This window comes from Salvia hispanica, chromosome 5, assembly GCF_023119035.1.
Source record: "Salvia hispanica cultivar TCC Black 2014 chromosome 5, UniMelb_Shisp_WGS_1.0, whole genome shotgun sequence".
NCBI classification, from domain to species: domain Eukaryota; kingdom Viridiplantae; phylum Streptophyta; class Magnoliopsida; order Lamiales; family Lamiaceae; genus Salvia; species Salvia hispanica.
In genome coordinates, this window is record NC_062969.1 from 16955411 (window position 1) to 16978881 (window position 23471).

A 23471-nucleotide genomic window follows, 5' to 3' on the forward strand; every position below is an offset into this window, starting at 1 on the left:
TTGTGCAGAGTGAAATTGACTATTTTTATGGGAAAATCAAAATAAATAGTGTGTCTATTTTTATGAGAAGAAGAGAATATATGATTTTATGTTTACCTTCCATATATAGATAGAAATATGCATATCATAACTCACCTTGTATATTAACTGCAATTATATTATACGCATTACCGTAATAATTAAGTACAAAGCAGAAATGCAGTAGAGAATGTTGTTCAAGAATGTTTTATTGATCAGTAAGAACTAGTAAAATAAAATACTTGCTTGACCACGTAAAAAAGAATATTCCCATTTCAAGAGATGCACCAAAATGCATGTTACTTGTACAAAAACATTATTCAATGACATTTTTAGATCTTGAGTTTTTTTATCAATCACCTGATTTTTTTTTTTGTGTTGAAATCTATAGCACTAAAAACTAATAGTAATACAAATAGTTGATTTGGAAATAATAAGAAAAATTACATATATTTGTGATATTAATAAAGATTACATGTATATTATTAACTTTGTTAATGGTGATTAGGAAGTTAGTGGAACATTATGGAATGAAGTAACTGAGTTTGTAATGACAATTCCTCGCAAAACTACATGTACGTTGTAACTAATAAGTTTGATGTTGCAACAAAGAGTCATTCTGACTATAAAAACGCTCATCAATCGAGCATTTTGATCAGAAAGCTATCAAAAGACAAAGTACATTTCTTTTACTCTTTACTTGAAAATATATGCGAGATTGAAGCCCATATCTCTCCCTAACAAAAAGTTTTAGATATGATCACAACATTGTCACTTGACTTGTTGATATTAAAATGAAAATTTCAAGAAAAGTCATATTTTAAGTAGAGTATATGACATAAAGGTATTCAAAAATTATGCCTTCTTATACAAATCTGTTAAATTTATGGCAATGACGCGTTTGGTGGATTGTGGGCTGGAAAAGTGAAAAAATGGGATAAAAATTGAAATGGCGGTTTGTCGTGATGCATAAGGATTTTAGTCATACTTTATTTTTATTCGTCTTTTATCTATGTATTTATTTATCCATTTATTTATTTTGTGATATATGCTAACCAACAATTCATAAATCACTCATGTGCTCCACTTCTATCCCACTACCGCACATATATGCTCTAATATTCAATATCGACTTTTATATCGATTCCTTTTGGAAATTAAATCTTTAATTTTTGTTTATTCTATTAATTTAGGGAGGAAACTAGGATTTCATATATGATAACTTCCATTTAAAGGGACAGTTTGTAAGAAATAGCGCGGTTTTTACAAAAATTGTGAAATACTGAAACCAAAACATTATGTATTTTTTATTCAATCACAGCATATTCAATACAACGATAAAACTACACCATTGCATTAATTAAACAATATTGATTTAGTGGTACATATATGACAATTATTATACAAGACTTGCAACGAAAAAGTATGTGAAAAGTACATATAATTAAACATTTTAAATGAAATCTCTTTTATTTACATTTACATAAATCATGAACTATAATAAGATAATGGAAAAAATTAACATTAGTTTGTCTCAAGTCATGTAAAAAATTGTTCCTCTTCAGTTGATGCTCCAATGAGTTTTTTTTTTATAAATTTTCTATGATTATTTCTCAAGAAGGCCTACACTTTTATTTATATAATGGATACCTAACCATCTTTTTCCACGAAATTTACATTGCGTTTATATTACGTTTGATTTACCATTTGCAAAAACAAAATTGGAAAAAAATGTCTAAAACTGGACTTTTCTAGTTTAAGCATTTGGATCTAGGGTGTGTTTTGTGGACCTTAGTGAACATGTAATTTCTGTGTAACTTCATGAAAGTTTCCATACATCGTTTAAATTACTCAATAATCCTTTCAGTTTTGTCGCAGAGCTATTTTGTTTAGGAAAAAAATTGTCGATTAAATTATAAATTTTAGTTGACTTCAGGTCTATCCTAGTATTACATATTAAAGTAGCTAATTAAATCACAAATTTTACACATTTCTCAATTGTTCCATACAATTAAAATTTGAAGAAATATGTTTTGACTTTTGTACGTTTTGTTATCTGCACTAATTATACTATAATCATATAAAATCAATCATCATAATATAAAATCACGCAGAAGTTAACTAAAAATTACTATGATTTAAATGACAAATTTCTTTAAAATTTTATTGTATGGGATAACTGAAAAATGTGCAAAAATTATGATTGAATTAACTACTTTTATAAGTTATTGGATAAACCTCTCTACAAATCAACAAGCCGAGTACGTTCTTTTCGACTCTCGGAAGTTATGTTTTCTGTATTAACCATTGTTAATGGAAGGAGACACTTCTATGATAAATAAATCTCATTATTAAATTTATTTATAATCTAAAAAGGTAAGACAAAAATGTGTTTTCCTAAAAGTGGGAGCAGTTTGGAATTTGGATTGATATTTCGCCAAATTTATGGTAGAATGGGCCAAGAGCAAATTATTGAGCCGAAATAAGAATGGCCCAAACTATATCACTTGACCCTCGCATTTTTTAAATGTTAATACTCTCGCTTACTATAATAAATTTTACATTTTCCTTTATAGTTTATCACAAAAAATATGTCAGTTTTCATTTTTTTGAAAAATATTGAACTATTCCCTCAGTCCATAAAAGTTTCATTTTTTGGTGGCACGGATTTTAAGAAATATAAAAAAAGTTAGTGGAATATTAGTCTCACTTGCATATATTATTATTAGTTTTAGATGAAATGTGAATTGAATGAGTTAGTGGAATACGTGATCTCTATTACTCCCTCCGTCCCAAAGTCCAAAAGAGTATGAACTATTTTCTTTTTCGTCCGTCCATGAAAAATATAAACTTTCTAATTTTGAAAAAGTCAAACAACTTATTTCCTCTATACATCATTTTATTTATAACTTATGACATTACTATTAACAACTTATGTCACTACAATAGTGTGGACCCCTCTCTACTAATATTATTTTCACTACACTTTCTCCTTCTCTCTTATATTTTTCCTTTTTTATTAAAACTCGTGCAGAACTCATTGTTTATATTCTTGGGAATGGAGGGAGTACCATTTATAGTAAAAATGAATCGAGACTCTTATTTGCAGATGGAGGGAGTACATCTTTAGTTCCTAGAGTTTGTGGTTCTCACACCACATACCCCTAAAAATTATCGGCATTCACCTTTAGCATTTCACTTAATCACGAATGAGGTTTTACCCCCATCCCAAAAAGAGCATTTTTGGGCAATCTCTATTTTTTTATTGTTTCAGCTTTTGCTTCTATCAGTATTTATCTCATGAACTCTTACTCAATTGCCAGTCCATGTATACTAATAGTATATTCATTTACTCCAATTTAAATTCATTGTGAAATATTTATGTAGGAAATACTCCATTCATTTCTTAAAAAAGAAGTTTTGAAACGGCACAAATTTTAAATGCAAAATTGGTAAAATAAGATAAACACGAAAAGAAAGTGTGCTAGTAGGAAATAGGTCCCACCTTATTCTAGATAAAGAAATTTTCTAAAATAGAAAGTTTCTATTTTTAGGAATGAACTAAAAAGAAGAGAGTTTCTATTTTTAAAGAACGAATGGAGTAGAATATCTTATTCACCAATTAACTAATTAGTTGCTTTAATAAAAAGTTATACTACTACTACTTACTTTAATTAATAATACTTCTGGTAATAATAAAAATAGTCAAATAATAGAAGTCCATATGCCAGAAGTTAAAACGGTTAATTTTATTAAAAAAAATTATGCTATTTTTTATTTTATCAATTTTAGAATTCAAAGTATAGTCCTATTTTGTTTAAATTTAAGATTAGTATTTTTGTATATGTTTATAAAATAAAATTGGTATTTAAATACTTGTATTTCTCTATTATTAAGTGTTGTAAAATGATGGATTAAAATTAAATATTGTAATTAGAATTATGAGATAATTAAGTTTAAGAAATATGTAGAGAATTGAAAATTAAAAATAAATGTACTAAATTGCCCTTCGAGGTCTAGAGACGTTTTGGTCCTAAAAAACCAAAAAACCTTATTTGTAATTAAGTTAAATAGTAAGGGTGTATGACGATATTCTTTTTTATTAGGGGTCTGTGGGATAAGAACCACAAACCCTAGGGAATAAACACATATTTCCTCTGTTCTTTGTTAATAGAGTCATTTCTTTTGTGCACCTGAGATTAAGAATAGTTTGTTAAGTGAATTGTGAATAAAGTAAGAAAGATGAAGGGAGAATAAAGTATTTCGTCCCACTCAAGATATCCACCTTTCCTTTTTAATTTGTACACCACAAGATGTCCAATGTCCATATTTGGAAACAAATACTTCTCTCCTCCCTCATTAAAATATTTAATCACATTTTTCACTCTACTTTATCATTTGCAACTACTCTACCTAAAATCCCATGTCATTCAAGAATATGGACATCTTGTATGGGACGGAGGGAGTAAGAGAGAGTGATACTTTTTTGCCAAAAATAGAAATGATTCAATTATCTTTGAACTTCTGAAAATAGAAAAATAACTCAATTAACAAGGAACGAAGGGAGTCGTTCACTTTTTAGAAAATGTTCTCTATCACATCAGTATGTAAAAATATATATTTATTTTCTCTCGTCATGTATCACATTAAACATCTCCTAAAATTTTGTACCATCACCCAATTGTCTCATCTATTACTCTCATTGTCCCACTACAAATGAAGTGTTTCTTTCTTGTTGTTGTATTGAGAAGATGATAATAAATAGGAGTAGTTAAAGTGAAGAGAAAATACAGTAAGAAAGATAATAATATTGAAAAGAGTCGTATATACATTATTATATTACTTAGTTTACTTCATCTCTATTCTAACTATTTATTAGTATCATTTTTTTCGCAAAACAACGTATGATTTGGAGCGCCTCACTTGTAGCGGGACGGAGGAAGTACTATTTCGTATGAAAAATAAAACCGTCAATAGTTAGAGTTCGAAAGATTAAAAAAATACCTCAATATTTCGAATCCAGTAATTTACTAAGATCAACGATGTGCAAATTACAGATTTTGTGTTATGTTATACTACTAGCTTATTTAATTTATTAACAACATAAACACTCGATACCTTAAGCACTACGTAAATTATGTTCCTAAAGTGAATCGATTTAGTGCATACGCGTTGATGGTTACCGACGGTGGGGAATATATACCGTCGACTTAATAAAAAGTCTAGTGTTTTCATGTGTGAACGGAACTCCAACTTTCTTTTTATTCCCTTCTTTAATATATAAGGAATCCAACAAAAAGATATTAGTCCTACCAAGGTAAAAACAGAAAATTAAAATCGAATTACATAACAAAATAAGAAAAGATAAAATAAGAAAAATACTAGTACTACTTATTATCATTCTCCTTCGTCCCTTAAATTTTGTCATACTTTGACCGACTAAGGGTTTTAAGAAATGTAATGAAAAGTGAGTTAAAAAAGTTAGTGGATATTGGATAATATTTTTATATATTAATTTTATAATAAAATGTGAGTTGGAATGGATTTATGGAATATATGATCCACTACAAAGAATGATAAAAAGTAAAATATGCCAAATTTTGTGGGACGGACAGAATAGAAAATGTGACAAAATTTAAGAGATGGAGGGAGTATAAGGTAAATTTAAAAATATTCTGAATCTGTCACCTAACAATCATAATTTGAACTCGCATTTTCCAAATAGACACTCACACGTTAAACCTTTTTTAATTACAATATTGATATTTGATCAATTGTTAAAAGATTTCACGAAAACAAAAATGAAAATATTAAACGCAAAAAGTAATAGGAAACAATAAATATATCAAAACACAAAAGATACAAGAAAATAGCAAAACGTTTTTTATTTTTCCTAAAGAAAGAAATGAGATAGAAAATTATCAATAACTAGTACTCCTTGGAATGAGAGATTTAGGAATATGGGTGACATAGAAATAGAAATATAGATAGAGTGTGAAAATCCTTGGTGGAGTTCAAAGTGAGATAAGAAAGGCAAAACTTCGTAATAAAGTAAAGTAAATACAACTCAAGCAAAATTCGACAAGTATGATATTTACTCTCTTCTTATGCAAAATCTTTTCAATCACACAACTGTTTGTCTATGTATAAAGTGGTGAGTGAGGCCCCCTATATAATGTTTTTCCTGAGTTGCCATTGAAAAAACCTTCAAAACTAATCATCCAAATCCAAGATGCAATATCAAGATAACCAACCTCCTCCAGGTCTCTCTCTCTCTCTCTCTCTCTCTCTCACATTCATAAATCATAAGTATTTAACATATACTAACAAACTAGCTGCATTTGCAGGCTATCCATCTGAGAAATCTCCTCCTCCCTCAGCAGGGAAGAAGAAGACTAAGCGTCCATCATCGCAGAGCAAGGGAGACAGGGGTTTCATAGAGGGATGGTAAGAAAAACACACACAGCTCTACCATGTTTGAACACAAACTGATAAAGAGTACTGACTGTGTGTTTCTTATGTGTCTGCAGCCTCTGGGGTTTATGCTGCTGCTGGCTTTGCGAAGTATGTTTCGACTAATTTCAGTAGTAGCATAGCCGTATGCTAAACTAGTATAATCTTCTACTAAATCTAGTTGGTTTTGTAGCTTCCTAAGTATGCACCAGTGCTTTATTGATATATAGTTACTACGGTTTGTATTACTATTTTTTCCTCCGAAGCTAAACGCAAGAAACAAACCAAACTATGCAAACTGCACGTGATAATAATAATATATGACAGGGAACAATCACGCGTAAGCACACATGCTTTATTAATATCCTGGGGCACCATTCGAAGCACAAAAAATCATTCACGATTATGAAAACAACAACAAAGAGAAGATGGGAATGATCAAGTCACGCTTCGTATTTTTTATCCATATGAGCACTCATGGTTCAAGAAAGATTGGATGTGAAATCAATTCAATGGTGGATATGTGCATCTTAAATCAATTCTAGAGATTGCCATAGCTATTGAGCCAAGGAAACATTACCAGGGACACGACGGACTTTTATCTTTATCATACAGTCTCAGCGACGGGGAAAAGTTTTTCAATCATGTAGTTCGAAAAGATGTGGTTGGGGTCGAGCTCTTTTCTTGCCTGGTTGTATGCATCAACCGGAAATCTCTTCCTCAGCCTTGCCTGCAGCGCAGCAAGCTCGTCTTTGTCCTTTGGGACCTATAACACAGTTGAATAAACTTGTTATAATATCAATGAGGTCCCTATTACAATTCAGAGATCGATGATAGTAACGTAATAAGCCTCTCTTCAAATTTTGGCAGAGAATATTAACCTCAAGAAAAAAATCCATTAACGATTATCATGTCAAAGAAATTTATAATGTTTCACTAATTAAGATTTAGAAAAAAAATGATATGTACCTCTATCTTAGCCCAGTGTTCATAAGCTGAATAATCATCCCATAATTTTGCTTGAGTCAAACGTCTGTAGTGGAAGAATTCATCGGTAATTTGCTTCCTCTCACGAGCATCCGTAGTAGGAAGATACATAATTATACCAACCTGTGACAAAAAAGTGTTAACAAAGTAAAACATAGCATAAAGCTCACATTTAGCATATGAGAATGTTAAATGTTACCCATGAGAATATGTCGTCGGGTGATGAGCTATAAGCTGGACTCATACGGCTCCTGCTGCATCCCGTCCATCTCTGTTCAATGGGTGCTGGGGCAGGTATATCTTCTTGTTCGATCATCTGCAGTAATCTTTCTATATATTCCAAATCTTTCATGCTTGGTTTCGATAGGGTTCCAGCTGGAAAACATGTTTCCGAGACCCATTGTTGCCCACCACAATCGAAGCCCAGAATTTCATCGCTCCAACCCACTCTATACCCCTCCGACTTAGTCCAGAACTCGGCCTCTGCTTGATTGATCTTCATGATATGTTCTTTATTAAGAGGATCCAAAGCAATGAGCTTATCTCTCAGTTCTGTAAATGAAAGCTCATCGACATTTGGCTCATTTTCGTCTGATGCAACAGCTGTTTTCCTGTAAAAGTTGAAGTAATTCAAAGGGGAGAATAGCTAGAGCCATGTAAATGTGCAATATACAGATTTCTACCATTAGCAACAATGCAACAACTGGTTTTCTGTACAAGTTGAAGTAACTCCAACGGGAGAGTACTCCAAAAGGCTAAAGCCATGTAATATACGAAAGGTACTCAAGTTACCTGTACTTTATCAGTGATTCTTTATAAAGGTCTCTTATAGGCTGTGTAGCTTCTTCAGCAGTGTACTTAGGTTTATGCTTTGGCAGACCTTTCCACTTCGAAAGAGGATTACACGTCACAACCACGACCTTGTCCGTATAAGGAATGTATAGGTATTTGACATGCTTGTTATCGGAGAGAAGTTTCCTGCAAAAGAAAAAGAAGTTGAATGAACTATTATATTTCAAGAAAGATTGTGATCCAAGACCGTACAAGCACAAGATCAACTCCCACGTTGTCTTGATTTCAAAAACTGTTTTATCAGATGCAATAGTCCCTAACAAAGTTATTAGATCACAAGAATCAGAAAGTGCACATTACTTGTGATTTTTCTTGATCTCATTCATGGTGGACACATATGTGTGCTCCACGAGCTCCTGTCTCTCGACACATTGCAGTGTAACTTCTGAGACGACGCCAAGCCCCCCAAGACCACAACGGGCCAAGTAAAAGAGCTCGGGATCTTTCTCCTTGGACACCTCTATGGTGCCCTTAGTCGGAGTAACTAGTTTCATGCTGATAACCTGCTCATCTATCGGAGGTAGCCTCGCACCAGTGCCATGCGCCCCAACCTAAAATCCGGCAACACAAAGAATCCAAAGGCACCATAAGCTCAGACACAAGCAACTACTTAAACTACAGCATTGACAAAACCACACAAAGAATTCCCACTAAAATCAAGCCAAAACAACAAGAAAGAAATATACTCCATAAAGTTCTGGCTGCTAACATTAACCACAATCAATACAAAGACATATATGAACAGAAGAAGCAAGCCTCAATAATCCAAAATCAAGAGAAGAGAGAGAGAGAGGGCTAACTTGGACAATGCCACCAATCTGCTGCTCTCTAATTGAAGCAAAGTTCTGCAAAGTAAGGCCAAAATCTTTAATCCCATCAACAAGCTGCTGAACCCTAATCCCAGCCTCCACTCTAACCCTCTTATTCTTCTCATCCACCTCCAAAACCCGATCCATCAGAGCCAAATTCACCATCCCATTGCGGGTCAGCCCGATCCCATTCGGGCTGAGGCCTGACCCGACGGGCCGGATCTTCTGCTTCTTCTCATTGTACTCCTTCACCACCGACTCCAGCTCGGCGGCGCTCTCCGGCTGCAGGAAGGTGCGAGTCTGGACCTCGTGGGTCCCGCTCCAGTTCGAAACCGTGTGGAGGTCGGCCGGCAGCGGCGCGTAGCGGAAGAGCTCCGCCTTCTTGTGCTTGGCGCTCTCCGGGAAGGGGAAGGAGTAGTAGGTGATGGCGCCGCAGCCCAGGAAGAGGACGCCGTAGCCGATGTATCGGCGGAATTCGGCGTCTCTGCTGGCGGCGGGGGGCGGGTTGGGCACGGAGCAGAAGGGGCGGCGGCGGCGGAGTGGCTGCAGAGAGCGGCGGAGGGTGTGGAGTCGGAGCATTTGGGGATTTTTGAGATGGGTTTTTGCAAATGTTTAAGCTTTTTGATGAAATTGAATAATTGGAGAGGTGGAATTGATCAAGAATTTTTTGTGGGATGGATTATCCGATCAATGTGCAGGGAAAGGATTGGTACGTGAGAATGAGATTGTCACAAGTTTATGTCATTGATCCGCTTTCAAGATTAAACCTTTTCACAAATTTCAACTCTAAAATCACACAAAAACAAATTGTAAACAAGATGCCAAGCACTCCCAATGGTTTGGGGATGAACTCCCTTATTTCTCCCTAATTCCTGCCACATCAGCGCCACATCAGCGCCAAAATTTATCCTCAGTTTTTAGCCAACTTTTAGCCAACCTCTGCAATGGTTTCTCCCTTATTTCACCCTTATTTCTCCCTAACTCAACATTTCATTTTTACATCATCACTAATTTAATTGTTTTATTTTTATATATAATAAAGCTAGCTTATTTAATTTATAAGATAAAACAAATAATAGTAATAAAGTTCGTTGTATTAAACACGGGTACACATTACAACGAAGAAAATTTAAAAAAAAAAAAAAAGTACACGAATGGAAAAAAAAAAATCAAAGAAAAAAAAATTCAAGGGCGGTGGGCGCGGTTTCTATTTGCCCACAATTCTTCGATGATATCGTGTTGTAGTGCTTGATGGGCCTCCTTCTGGTGTATGTCCATGAACGCCTGGAACCGTTCATGTTCGTTGTGCGGTACACCCTGGCGGGCGGACTCGGTTGAGACACCGTGACTCGATGATGCAACACTTGGGTCGTTGGTGACGTCGAGGACGCCTTCGTGTTCATCATCGATGATCATGTTATGCATGATGATGCACGCATACATGATATCGGCAATATCCCCCTGGTAGAAAAAGCGCGTCGGGCCCTTTACCAGTGCAAATCGCGATTGGAGCACCCCAAATGCCCTCTCCACATCCTTGCGCGCAGACTCTTGCGCTCGGGCAAAATACCTTCTTCTATCTCCGAGTGGGCATCTGATCGTCTTCAGAAACACGGGCCATTGCGGATAGATGCCGTCAGCCAGGTAGTACCCCATGTTATGCACATTGCCATTGGCCGTGAATTCGATGGAGGGGCCTAACCCGTTGATCCGCTCGTTGAAAAGGGGCGAGGAATTGAGAACATTTAGGTCGTTGTTCGACCCGGCTATACCAAAATAAGCATGCCAAATCCAAAGCCGTTGGTCGGCAACGGCTTCAAGAATGATGGTGGGATGCGTACCTTTGTAGCCGGTGGTGAACTGGCCTCGCCACGCGGTTGGGCAGTTCTTCCACTGCCGAGTGCATACAGATCGATGCTGCCGAGCATCCCCGGAAAGCCGTGGGTCCTCCGGTGCCATCCGATCCAGTAGGGCTGGCGATCGCGGGGCTGCGTCCGACGAGCGAAGGTAGTGCTCCCCAAATATCTCTCGCACGCCCTGACAGAAATTCTTCGGTGCACTCGTTGCCAGTATTCTCGCCGCATTGCAGAGATACTCATCGAACATGTCGGCGGACCCTCACGTATGCCAAGCTGCCGGATGGCAACGGTGCATTTCTGCAGGGGCGATAGTCCGGGCTTCCACTGCTGCGTCTCGCTGGAGCCGGAACTCGGGGTAACGCGCGGACAACGCATTAACAATGCGCAGGAAGAGGGAGCGGCGCATTCTGAACCGGCGACGAAATACATCTGCCGGATAACGTGGTTCCTCCGCGAAATAATCGGCGAACAGCCGATCGTGCGCACCCGGTGTGGTTGCGAGGGATGTATCGGCGCCGCCGGCGGATTGGCCGTTGGGGGGGGTGGCTGCTGCATTCGAGCGATCTCGCTTTGTATGCAGCGGGAGATATAGTTGTTGATTGGGTTGTTGGCGAAACCCGCTACATCCCATCCGGTGGGAGCGGGAGGTACCTCTTCTTCGGAAGAAGAATGTGATATTTCCTCGTTGGACTGAGCACGAGACGATGAATCAGAACTCATTTAATAAAGATGGAGAGAAAAAAGATTGAAAATTTGTGTGAATGAAGTTTGTGGGTGATGAATGGAGGAAGAGGATGAAATATTTATAGGGGTGGAAATTAGAATATGACCGTTGAGGAAAAAAAAAAAAAAAAAAAAGATCATCGCCGAAAAATCGCCGAACAGCTCCCCACAGTGGCCGGCGATGATCCGGCGATAGCCCGGCGTTAAAACGCCGCTTGGCGTAAAATCGGTAGGATTTTCGCCGAAAAATCGCCGAACTCCTCCCAATGGCCGGCGATAAGTCGGCGATATCCGGCGAAAAATCGCCGGATTTTCGCCGTCGCCATTGGGAGTGCTCTAACATATTTTTGGTGTGGTGTTTACATTTTAATCACACTTCAACCCTACACGACTAATATTCATGGCCATGATGACCTCATATATTTTGTATAACAAAATATTTAATCTTAATTAAAAGGCTAGTAGTATCAAAACTGGAATAAGGTGTCTATGAAGTATACGAGTCCAACCCCATCAGTTCTCCATTTCCTGACAGACAAAATTACTAGTAGGACTACTAATGATAGGAGTTGATAGTTAATTTATAATTTGCTTATACTTAATGATAGATAATTAAGTTTTAAAATTTTACAATTATCTCATTACTCATTTTTTTTTATAAAACTCGCAATGATGTGGTAATCAGATTTATTTCTTGGGCAAAACGGCGATGCCACATAACAATGTCAAGTGATGGTAGGATCATTGTGAAATCTAGTTGCCAAATTATCGTGGATTTCATTGAAAAAAGAGTGAACTACAAAAATAGCCCCTGGACTATGCGTTTATCTCGTCAATGAACTCTGAACTTTAAAAATATCTCCAGATAACCCTGGACTAAGCGTTTATCTCGAAAATGGTCCATTTTCACTGTTTCGTGACGAAAATACCCTTTTAGGGGGTTTTGGAGGGTTTGAGCAATTTGGTCTTTTTACATTTTAAATTTGATATAATTTCAGTTATGTACTAAATCTGATATTATTTCAAAATTATCATTCTTCTTCCCTTTTGTCATCCTTCACTTTGTTTCTTTATTTCAATATTAAATTTAATTTTATAAAATTAAATTTTAAATTTCGATTTTTAAATATCAATAATTTTTTTAATTATTAAAATTACTATTAAATAACAAATTAATAGTTTTAATCAATATTTGATAGTGTCTAATATTTAATCAATAAGGTACGACGACACCTTAGAATTAATCAATATTTAATAATTTTAATCATAAATAGATCATATAACACGATTTATTCCGAAATAAATATGCATCTAATGTATAGGAGAATTTGACTAAAAATATTGTGAAGTTGACTAAATCGTGTTATATGATCTATTTATGATTAAAACTATTAAATATTGATTAAAACTAAGGCGTCGTCGTACCATATTGATTAAATATTAGACACTATCAAATATTGATTAAAACTATTAATTTGTTATGTAATAGTAATTTTAATAATTAAAAAAATTTATTGATATTTAAAAATTGAATTTTATAAAATTAAATCTAATATTGAAATAAAGAAACAAAGTGAAGGATGCCAAAAGGGAAGAAGAATGATAATTTTGAAATAATATCAGATTTAGTACATAACTGAAATAATATCAGATTTAAAATATAAAAAGACCAAATTGCCCAAACCCCCCAAAACCCCCCTAAAAGGGTATTTTCGTCACGAAACAGTGAAAAGGGACCATTTTTGAGATAAACGCTTAGCCCAGGGTTGTCTGGGGATATTTTTAAAGTCCAGGGTTCATTGGCGAGATAAACGCATAGTCCAGGGACTATTTTTGTGGTTCACTCTTAAAAAAAACCAACGTATTCAATAATTATAATAGTCTAAAACTTTGGTATTTATCATTAACTATTTTTCATGATTTAATTGATAATTAAACTAATAAATTATTAGACATAAGTTAATAAAAAAATAATCCTCACACTAATATTAAGGCTATTATCCATGGAAAAATCATTAGGCATAAGATGATAAAAAAAAATCCTCATACGAGAATAAACTACAATATCTGATTTTGAAGGCCATTATCCCATGATAAAATTTTTAATATAATATGCGCCAAAAATAACAGAAAAATAAAATTTTAAATAGGATGGATGTGGATATTGCATAGCAGTATGCCCACAAAACCATATTTGTGTTTCGTTGAGGAGAGTCCAACCACACGCTCTCTAGATTTCAGCTCCAAAAATCTTCTCACCCTCAAAAAAGCTGTTTTTCTTCTGTTTCACTCATCTTTGCCTTATGAGTAAGTGATTCATAATTTTGTTTTCCTCCAATTTACAAAGAAATCTTGCAGTTCTTTGTTGAAATGAACAAGTTACTGTTCGTGGTCGCTGTTCATACTTCATTTTCTTCTCTCAATTCAAGATTTTGAGTTCAGAATTGGGGAATTCCTGAACCCCTGCTTGTGTAATTTCAATAAATCAGTGAAATATTCTTGAAAGTTGTTGTCTTGCTAGATTTATGGATACTTTGCTCAAGACCCACAATAAGATTCAGTTCCTCCACCCAATTAATGGGGTTGCTGATAAAGTTAGCTCCTTTGGCTCATTCAAGGGTCGTAGCTTCGAATCAAAGTCTCAATTTAAGAAATTTGGGAAGGGTTTGTGTGTGAAGGCTAGTTCTAGCGCCCTACTTGAGCTTGTGCCTGAAACCAAAAGGGAAAATCTTGATTTTGAGCTTCCCTTGTTCAACCCTTCGAAGGGGGTTGTGGTTGATCTTGCTGTTGTGGGTGGGGGGCCTGCAGGGCTTGCTGTAGCTCAGCAGGTGTCCGAGGCTGGGCTTTCTGTATGCTCAATTGATCCTTCTCCGAAGCTGATATGGCCGAATAACTATGGTGTGTGGGTGGATGAGTTTGAGGCCATGGATTTGTTGGATTGCCTGGACACGACTTGGTCTGGTGCTGTTGTGTACATTGATGATAAAACGACCAAGGATCTCCAACGGCCGTATGGGAGGGTTAACCGGAAGCAGCTCAAGTCGAAGATGATGCAGAAGTGCATCACTAATGGTGTTAAGTTTCATCAGGCCAAGGTTGTGAAGGTGATCCACGAGGAATCCAAGTCCCTGCTGATATGCAACGACGGTGTCACCATTCAGGCTGCTGTGGTTCTTGACGCGACTGGCTTCTCGCGTTGCCTTGTTCAGTATGACAAGCCGTACAACCCTGGCTACCAGGTGGCGTATGGGATTCTAGCAGAGGTCGAGGAGCATCCCTTTGATGTAGATAAGATGGTTTTCATGGACTGGAGAGATGCGCATCTCAACAACAATAGAGAGCTGAAGGAGAGGAATGAAAAGATTCCGACTTTCCTCTATGCAATGCCATTCTCTTCACAGAGAATATTTCTAGAAGAAACTTCCCTTGTAGCTCGTCCGGGTTTACCCATGAGGGATATTCAGGAACGAATGGTTGCTCGACTGAACCACTTAGGTATAAAAGTGAAGAGCATTGAAGAGGACGAGCATTGTGTGATTCCTATGGGAGGGCCTTTGCCCGTGCTGCCTCAGAGAGTCGTTGGAATCGGTGGTACTGCAGGAATGGTGCATCCCTCAACAGGCTATATGGTTGCGCGGACTCTGGCTGCTGCCCCGATTGTTGCTAATGCTATTGTCCAGTACCTAGGCTCTGATAGGGACGTTCGTGGTAATGACTTATCAGCAGAAGTTTGGAAAGACTTGTGGCCTATAGAAAGGAGGCGACAACGGGAGTTCTTCTGTTTTGGTATGGATATTCTGCTCAAGCTCGATTTACATTCCACGAGGAGGTTTTTTGACGCATTTTTCAACTTGGAGCCTCGTTACTGGCATGGATTCTTGTCATCCCGCCTCTTTCTCCCCGAGCTCGTCTCATTTGGACTCTCCCTTTTTTACCACGCCTCGAATACTTCTAGGTTAGAGATCATGGGAAAGGGCACACTTCCTCTAGTAAATATGGTCAACAACTTATTAAAGGATAAGGAATGAATTTCTGGATTTTATCTATTGATGTTATATACATTTAATCTTTTGAGCCAATGCAATATGAATTAGTATTTCTTGTCACTGCGTTTTTCGAAGTTTCAGCTTTCGATTCTTGCTCATTCTTCCTATATATACGGTGTTGTGTCACATCTCCAGATTTACATTTTTTACTGTATATAAACCACTCAATTCCTGAGATGAGAAATATTGTTTCGAGTTCTCAAGTTTACTGGCAATACTGATTTTTTTCATGGTTGGAATTCGATCGTCTGCTACAATTCTGCTTCTGAAACAAACTCATGGCGCCTGCACGGTGTCTTGGTTAGTATTATCTCTTTTACTCTATATCTATTGTCTCATTTTACTTATTTGAGTAGCAAATAGTAACAAGAGTTACAGAATTAAATTTTTTCCTTGATTGGTGTGTGATCCTAACACATAACTACTAAGATATGTCAAGAATGGCATGCTTATAAATTAGTGCAGATTTTGTCTCAAGTTTACAATTTTAGGAAATATTTCGAGAGATATGTCTTTTGCGACGCGTGATTCTCTCAGATAGTCATGACTATTTGGAATGTGAAAATCACTTTTTGCAGGAACAAGGGAACAAAAGGGAAGTTCACAATATCATTGCACGATTTGGTTTTGTAGAAATAAGAAAGAATCAATATGATTAATGTGCTTTGATCTGTAGTTTCGCTTGTTGTGTTAACCTCGTACCTGCGGATATATATAGGCGAAGATGAAGAGATGTTGAAGGTTAACAATGTCTTCAAGGTTTAAGTTACTCACTCTTTGTCTCATCGTTCTCTCTGTTGCCATTCTCGTAACTAACAATCTGTATTTCACCATCAACTACACCAGGCAGCTTCAAGATGATTTTCACAGTGTGAACACCGATCTTGAGAGCATGAGAAGCACAGACTGGATCGAGATTGTGTCACAAGACATCATCAAGAAAAAAGTCGAGATGGGAGTGGTGGCTCGAGATGTGAATCTGATTAGGGGCGACGCTCCCCGACGTGCAAAGGATACTACCACCCCTTACCTTAAACGAAAGAGAAACCCTGAGTGGTTCGAGGTTGTTACAAGGGAGTTCAAGGATGAAACAATCAATATAGGGTTGGTGAACGTGGATGCGACACTGGATGGAGTTGAAACGAAGGCGAAGATGGTGAAAGTGGATTTCGACCGTGCAGGGGAAGGGCTCCGTTGGTCTGATGTGTCTCCCGAACACATGGATGAGAACTCGACATGCCCAGACATCCCGATGCCAAGATTTGAAGTTTATCAGGAGCTGGACGTGGTCGTAGCCAGGGTTCCACATCGTACTGGGTATGAGCTTGATGGGTTAAAGGATGTTTGGAGGCTGCAAGTGAACTTGGTGGTGGCCAACTTACTGGTACGGAGTCGGAGAAAGGGCAACGGGCCATTGCTGGCCATATTTGTTGAATCATTGGATCCGATGTGGGAGCTTTTCAGATGTGATGACCTTTTGTGGAATGAAGGCAGCACTTGGATTTACAAACCTGACATGACACGAATAAAAAAACTGGTGCTCATGCCGGTCGGGCCGTGCCAACTTGTCCCTCCGTTTTCCCATTTTGGTAAGTTTTTTGTCCTTGAGCTCAGCATCTCATATCGTATTTATGACGGATGGTTTTCTACTTATAGAAATTCATATGTTCCATACTTTTGATCGGTAACGGAACGAGCGCAGGCCAAGCCGCCGCTCCATCTTAGGTTCGAGAAATGGCAAAGGTTTTATTTAGGGGAAATGTGCAAATAGTGTTTGATGTATTGAACTGCAGGCGATTTCAATGGAGAACGGGGAAGGCGAACATACAACGACGGTCTCCCTCGGCCAAGAGAGGCTTACGTTACGATCCTTCACACCTCGGAAAGTTACGTGTGTGGTGCAATCGTCTTGGCGCAAAGCCTCATACAGACTAATACAACGAAAGATCTTGTTCTTCTTGCCGACGACAACATCTCCACTGAATCGTTGGAGGCCCTCCGAGCAGCAGGGTGGAAAACACAGTGGATTGAGCGCATACGGAGTCCGTATTCACGACAAGACTCGTACAACGAATGGAACTACAGCAAGCTCCGGATATGGCAGCTGAAGCTGTACGACAAGCTGATGTTCATCGATGCGGATCTCATCGTCATCAACAACATCGACAGGCTCTTCACGTACCCGCAGCTCTCGGCCGTCAGCAACTACCAGAAGCACCTCTTCAACTCGGGGCTGATGGTGGTGGAGCCGTCCCAGTGCACGTTCGACACCCTCATGGAGAAGATGAGGGTGGTGGAGTCGTACAACGGTGGGGACCAGGGCTTCCTGAATGAGATGTTCGCGTGGTGGCACCGCCTGCCACACGAGCTGAACTTCATGAAGGTCTTCGTCGATAAACAGGACAACGTGCATCATCTGATTGACAAGGGCGTGAATGTCATGCACTACACCGGCCTGAAGCCGTGGAAGTGTGCGGAAGAGGAGCACGACTGTAACTGGGACTTGCCGGAATTTCATCGATACGCGAGCAACTCTGCCCACAGAATGTGGTGGCGCGTTTACCGAACAATGCCGGAAAAACTGAGGCCTTATTGCTCGAGGAATGCATACACTCCCAAGAATCCTAATGTGGCTATCAAGTTATGAAGTTTCTATTAGTCTTTTCTCTTTAAATCGAAATTTTCCTTTTTTTACTTTTTGAAAAAGTTCATGTTAGATACATTTCTTTTGGCACCACTGTTATACGTTGTTTATTTTTTGAAGTGACAAATATATTGTATGCTTTGGATTTCTATTTATTGCTTCATGAGATACCTAACATTTGCTACTAACTTTTACCAATACCATGATGTTATGGAGTCTAAAACGATAAGTGATTCATCCAATTTTAGATGAATATTGCTACGGTGCCTTCTGCCCTCAACGCCGGATTTTTCCTCTCTTTTTTTTTCTACTAGTGTGCGTGTGCATCGTGTAGGGGTTTACAGTGGAATCAAATTAGTAAAATATGATCATAATTTATTACTCAAAGGTAGTCATAAAATTCAAAATCTAAATATTGTACAAACTTCAAACTATGATATTAAAATACATCAATAGAATATGTCAACATAGCATCAACCGTTGACATTGTATTGACATTTTCTGTTGATATAATTTTGTCATATATTGACATTTTCTAACGGTTCAGATTATACTTTGGAGTTTGTACCATATTTAGAGTTTGTATTTGATTACATCCCTTACTCCCCATGTTCTAATTAAGATGATCCTTTTCTTTTTCACACTTGTTTTTATAAAAGAGTGAACTACATAAATGGTATCTGATCTTTCACTTTCGCACATAAATGGTACATGATCTTTATTTTATATCGTTTTTGGTACCTTATAACAAAAATAACCTCAGGTACCAAACATGTGATTTTTTTGTTATGGAGGATGTTTTTGAAAATTTCAATTAAATAGTACCAAATATGTGATTATTTTTTCTTCCTTTCTTATTTGTTTTTTAGTTTCTTCTTCATTCTTTTTTCTTCGTTTTCTTCTTTTTTTTAGTATTTTATCTTTCTTTCTTCTCTCTTTTTCCCCTTAGTTTATATTTCTTCTTCTTTCTTTTTTTCTTTTATCTTCTTTCTCTTCTTTCCTTTTAGTTTTTTATACATACATCAATTGCATTCATAATATAAATCAAGAACAAAAATGTCTAATTAAATTAATTATTTAAAATAATTAAATCAATTGAATATTTTTTATTAAATTACTTTATACTCATTTTAAGATTGAAACACCTAATTAAAAATATTCAGCTCTTCGTATCATTATGAATACAATTCACAATTATTATTACGTAATATTATATGATTCATAATTTATATAATTATACTATAATTATTTATTAATTACTACTATTTTTTAGTATTATAATAATAATATTTTTATAATAATTAAATATAATTATAACTATAATTATAATTAACTATATTTGAATGATATTAAAAAAAATTAATTGTTAATTTATAAAGAGTATAATTGTTATTGATTAATAATAATAGTATAAAGAGTGAGGAGAATGAGAGAAGATATTACAATATCACTTTTGGTACTAATTTTTTTTATACCTAAAATATCCTTTATGACATAAATGAGAAAATGTATTTGTTTAGAGGGCATTTTGGGAAGAAAAGTGCATCAGGTACCAAAAATGTGATTTATAAGTACCAAAAGCGATATAAAATAAAGATCAGGTACCATTTACGTGCGAAAGTGAAAGATCAAGTACCATTTATGTAGTTCACTCTTTATAAAATGACAATAAATAGATAAAGTGGATAGAAATTAAAATAATATAGGAATAATGTAGAAGAGACTCTTCTCTATATTATTCTCTCTCTTACTTTATTTTTATATTACTTTAACTATTTATTATCATTTTTCCAAAACACATGTAAAAATGATACGTGTCATCTTAACTGAGACTAAAGGAGTACATCAGAATTAGTCAGGGGCACCTTATGGGTACATGAGGCAATTGCCCCTCCTCATCCACTCATTTTCTTATATATTTATACATAAATTTTTAATAATATGCCCCTTCTCAAATATATAAAATTTTCCTATGTATTATATTTTTGCCCCTTCTCCGATAAAATTCTGGCTCCGCCCCTAGAAATAGTAAAAAGGAATCTTCTCCTATAGATAAGTAGAATATCACGGCCAACATTTTGAATAAATAACCACCTCTCAATTGATATTTTTACGTTGCCTCTAATTTGAAGAGTAGAACTTTAAGAATGTAAGATGCATGTGGCCAAATGCATTTTCGATATTGGAAGAGTACATAATGCATAATCAAAATAGGCCTATAGCTATACTAATGAGTTATGATAGGAGAACACACAATGCATTTTATACTTATATTTATTTATTACTCTATTTGTCCCACTTTACGAGTCTTATTTAAGTTCGGCATGAATTTTAAAAAATATAAAGAAAAATTGGTAAAAAAATAGTGAAATGTGGATCGTACTTTTATATACTAGTTTAGAGCATCTCCAATGGTCGGCTAGCGACCGGCTAGCCGATTCTTCGCGCTGGCCGATCGGCTAGCCGAACCATTGGAGGCGGCCAGCGCGAAATCGGCGAGCGGACCGGCGTGGGCTGGCCGATCGTCGGCGCTGGCCGATGCGCTGGCCGATCGACTAGCCGCTTATTGTGGCGGCCCGATCGGCTAGCGATCAGCGCCGAATTTTGTTTTTTGTTTTTTTTTTTAAAAACGTATATAAACGCGATTTTAGTTTCATTTTCATCATCCCCATCATCTCGCCGCCGCATTCCGGGGCATACCCCCACCCGGCGCGCCGACTGCCCGTCACGCCCCGCGCGCCGCCATCCCCCCGGCATACCCCCTCGCGCTCCCCTCCCCGGCGCACCGGCCATCATCCCCATCATCTCGATTCCAAGGGATGTTAAACCCCGAGGCCCATCTGCGCCCCATCCAGATCTCACGAGTACCGAGGGAGTCACAGGATCCGCTCGTCGCCGGACCGGACTCGTTGTTGTGATCCATCGCTCGATGATACTCTTGTACGTAAAGTTAGAGAGAGAGAAACTCGTTAAAACAAGTGGTGCAAATGAAAATGAAACGAAAATCGCGTTTATATAGGTTTTAAAAAAAAAAACAAAAATGAAATATTTGTAGAATCGGGTGCTCACAATGGCGATAACCCGGTCGGCCAACCCGGCCAACGGCAAGCGTCCCGGCCCGGCCAACGCGAGCAGCGGTTCGCTCTCGCCGGCTACGCAATGGTTCGGCTAGCCAATCGGCTAGCCGGCCGAATCGGCTAGGCGGTCGCTAGCCGACCATTGCGGATGCTCTACTTTCTGAGTTTTCTCTCTCTCCTAACTACGTACAGAGCATCATCGGCGATGAGCTCCCCCAGCTGGGTCGATCCGGCCGCCCAGTGGATCTGGTCTCACGGTGCACTGTGGGGATCTGGATGAGGCGCAGTCAGGCACCGGGGTTGCGTCCCTTGGGGGCGGGATTCATGGGGATGATGTATTTGAGGGTATGCGAAAATGCCGTGGGGGGATGCCGGCAGAGACGCGGCGGCCCGGTGATCGGCGCAGAGTGGGGTATGCGAATCTCACCTAAAAAGCCCCTTTTTTAAAAAAAAATCATGTACTTTTTAAATGGAATGGATTAATTTTCCGGATATGTGTATTAAATTTAATTCCGTGAATTTAATCGTAATTTTAATTCCGTAAATGTAGTATATTTTGAATTATTTTGTATTGCGGCTAGCCTATTGACCTAAATCTGATGCTATCTACTGAAAGAATATATTTCAAGAAAGTTTAGTATTTTCTAGTCTATGATATTAATATCAATATTGTTTATTCAATCAAACGCCACTTTGACTTATCAATATGTGAGAGTTTGTACGTAACTCAAGTTCATGATATCTTGGGTGGTAGTAATTGAATAACATGAAGGTATTGGAATATTATTTCATAGAATTCGCGTGCCCAGTGTGGTATGATTAAATCCCTAAGGGGTGATCCTCAAGAGGTGTTTGAAAGAGGATTTTATTATTCAGAAAACTGCGCAGTTGGAATTTATTCCACGAATAATAAATAAAGTTTCAAACTAGAAAAACTCTTTGGAGAATTAATTTAATTCTAGTCACATAGCAGACAAAAGAATTAAATTGATGGATCAAGATAATCTTAAACGCGGGAAATATTATAAAATAAAATGGACCCAAGTTATTTGTAATTTGGTGATTTAAGTGGGAGTGCAATATTATTCTTTAGTGGAATAAAATAATATTCCATTGATAATATATTAAATCATGGGTCATTTGATTTAATTAGTAATTTATCTAATGGGTGAGCCCAACACTTAAGTCATTCCATGGATCCCCAACCTAGCCCAACAAGTCCATTATAAATAGTGATGAGATGTGGAAACCCTAGCACACCAATCATTCACAACACTCCTCCCCAAACCCTAGTAGCCGTCGCCGGCTCTCTCTCTCTCTCCTTGCCTCGGTTTTCGTGCCTTGGCACGTGGGAGAATTAGGGTTTTGTTTTGTTCTTATTCTATCCTAATTCATAGGATTAGATCAAGACAATATTGAGTTTGTGATTGGGTTTTCCTAGATCTCTTCAAGACTATCATTGATTATCTAAGATGCGCCCACACGGATGGAGAATCAAGGACTAGGGAATAGATTGGAAGATTCACGGTCGATAAACCAAGGATCTCTGGGTGGTGCAGCTAGCAACTTCGATTCTATGATGGATCAAAATGAGGTAACAATCGAATCTACATCAAATTGCATGATTATGTGTTCATTTGATGTTATATCTATAGATCTATGAATATTGCATGAAATTGGAGTTGAATGCATAATCACCTAAATAGATCTGTTCTAGGACCTGTTTGATTTCCGTGTCTTCCGCTGCGATAGTCCTAACAAATACTCCATAATAAATTACTATAATAGGGAAAAAGTGAGTAAAGTAAAGTGAGAATAATTGACCATTGTTTAAATTATAGAATTGACAAAAAAAAAGCAAACAAAATATATTAAAGTTTATATTGATATACCTTAAAATTATGGAAAAAAATTGGCCTTTAGTAAAAATTAATGGATTTACAGCCATTAATTATATTTTAGAGAAAATTGACATTTAAATCATAGTTTTTATTCGATTTCTG

The 23471-nt window shown here is 37.1% G+C and overlaps 3 protein-coding genes and 1 long non-coding RNA gene across 6 annotated transcripts; 3 read left to right on the forward strand and 1 right to left on the reverse strand.

The window, feature by feature from the left end:
- The first annotated feature begins 6134 nt into the window (after positions 1-6134).
- On the forward strand, positions 6135-6719 carry LOC125188650. Its single transcript, XR_007170766.1, has 3 exons — positions 6135-6281; positions 6366-6465; positions 6549-6719. It is a non-coding gene; the product is annotated as an uncharacterized LOC125188650 (long non-coding RNA).
- Positions 6720-6805: 86 nt separating this feature from the next.
- Positions 6806-9883, reverse strand: LOC125188649 (L-galactono-1,4-lactone dehydrogenase, mitochondrial). Its single transcript, XM_048085624.1, has 6 exons — positions 9111-9883; positions 8611-8861; positions 8251-8436; positions 7658-8069; positions 7441-7581; positions 6806-7237 (listed from the first exon to the last, which is right to left on the reverse strand). The coding sequence occupies exons 1-6, from the start codon at positions 9696-9698 to the stop codon at positions 7079-7081; spliced, it is 1737 nt and encodes a 578-aa protein (XP_047941581.1). The 5' UTR covers positions 9699-9883; the 3' UTR covers positions 6806-7078.
- Positions 9884-13888: 4005 nt separating this feature from the next.
- Positions 13889-15807, forward strand: LOC125186696 (lycopene beta cyclase, chloroplastic/chromoplastic). The gene is made up of 2 exons (XM_048083111.1): positions 13889-14008; positions 14223-15807. The coding sequence occupies exon 2, from the start codon at positions 14227-14229 to the stop codon at positions 15727-15729; it is 1503 nt and encodes a 500-aa protein (XP_047939068.1). The 5' UTR covers positions 13889-14008; positions 14223-14226; the 3' UTR covers positions 15730-15807.
- Positions 15808-15914: 107 nt separating this feature from the next.
- Positions 15915-18529, forward strand: LOC125186695 (putative UDP-glucuronate:xylan alpha-glucuronosyltransferase 4). 3 transcript variants are annotated; one of them, XM_048083108.1, is made up of 4 exons: positions 15915-16047; positions 16326-16506; positions 16594-17336; positions 17541-18529. In XM_048083108.1, the coding sequence occupies exons 2-4, from the start codon at positions 16496-16498 to the stop codon at positions 18392-18394; spliced, it is 1608 nt and encodes a 535-aa protein (XP_047939065.1). In that variant the 5' UTR covers positions 15915-16047; positions 16326-16495; the 3' UTR covers positions 18395-18529. The 3 variants fall into 3 exon arrangements, with proteins under 3 accessions (XP_047939065.1, XP_047939066.1, XP_047939067.1); XM_048083109.1 differs by having other exon boundaries at positions 15916-16047; positions 16424-16506; XM_048083110.1 differs by having other exon boundaries at positions 15930-16047; positions 16466-16506.
- Positions 18530-23471: the final 4942 nt, after the last annotated feature.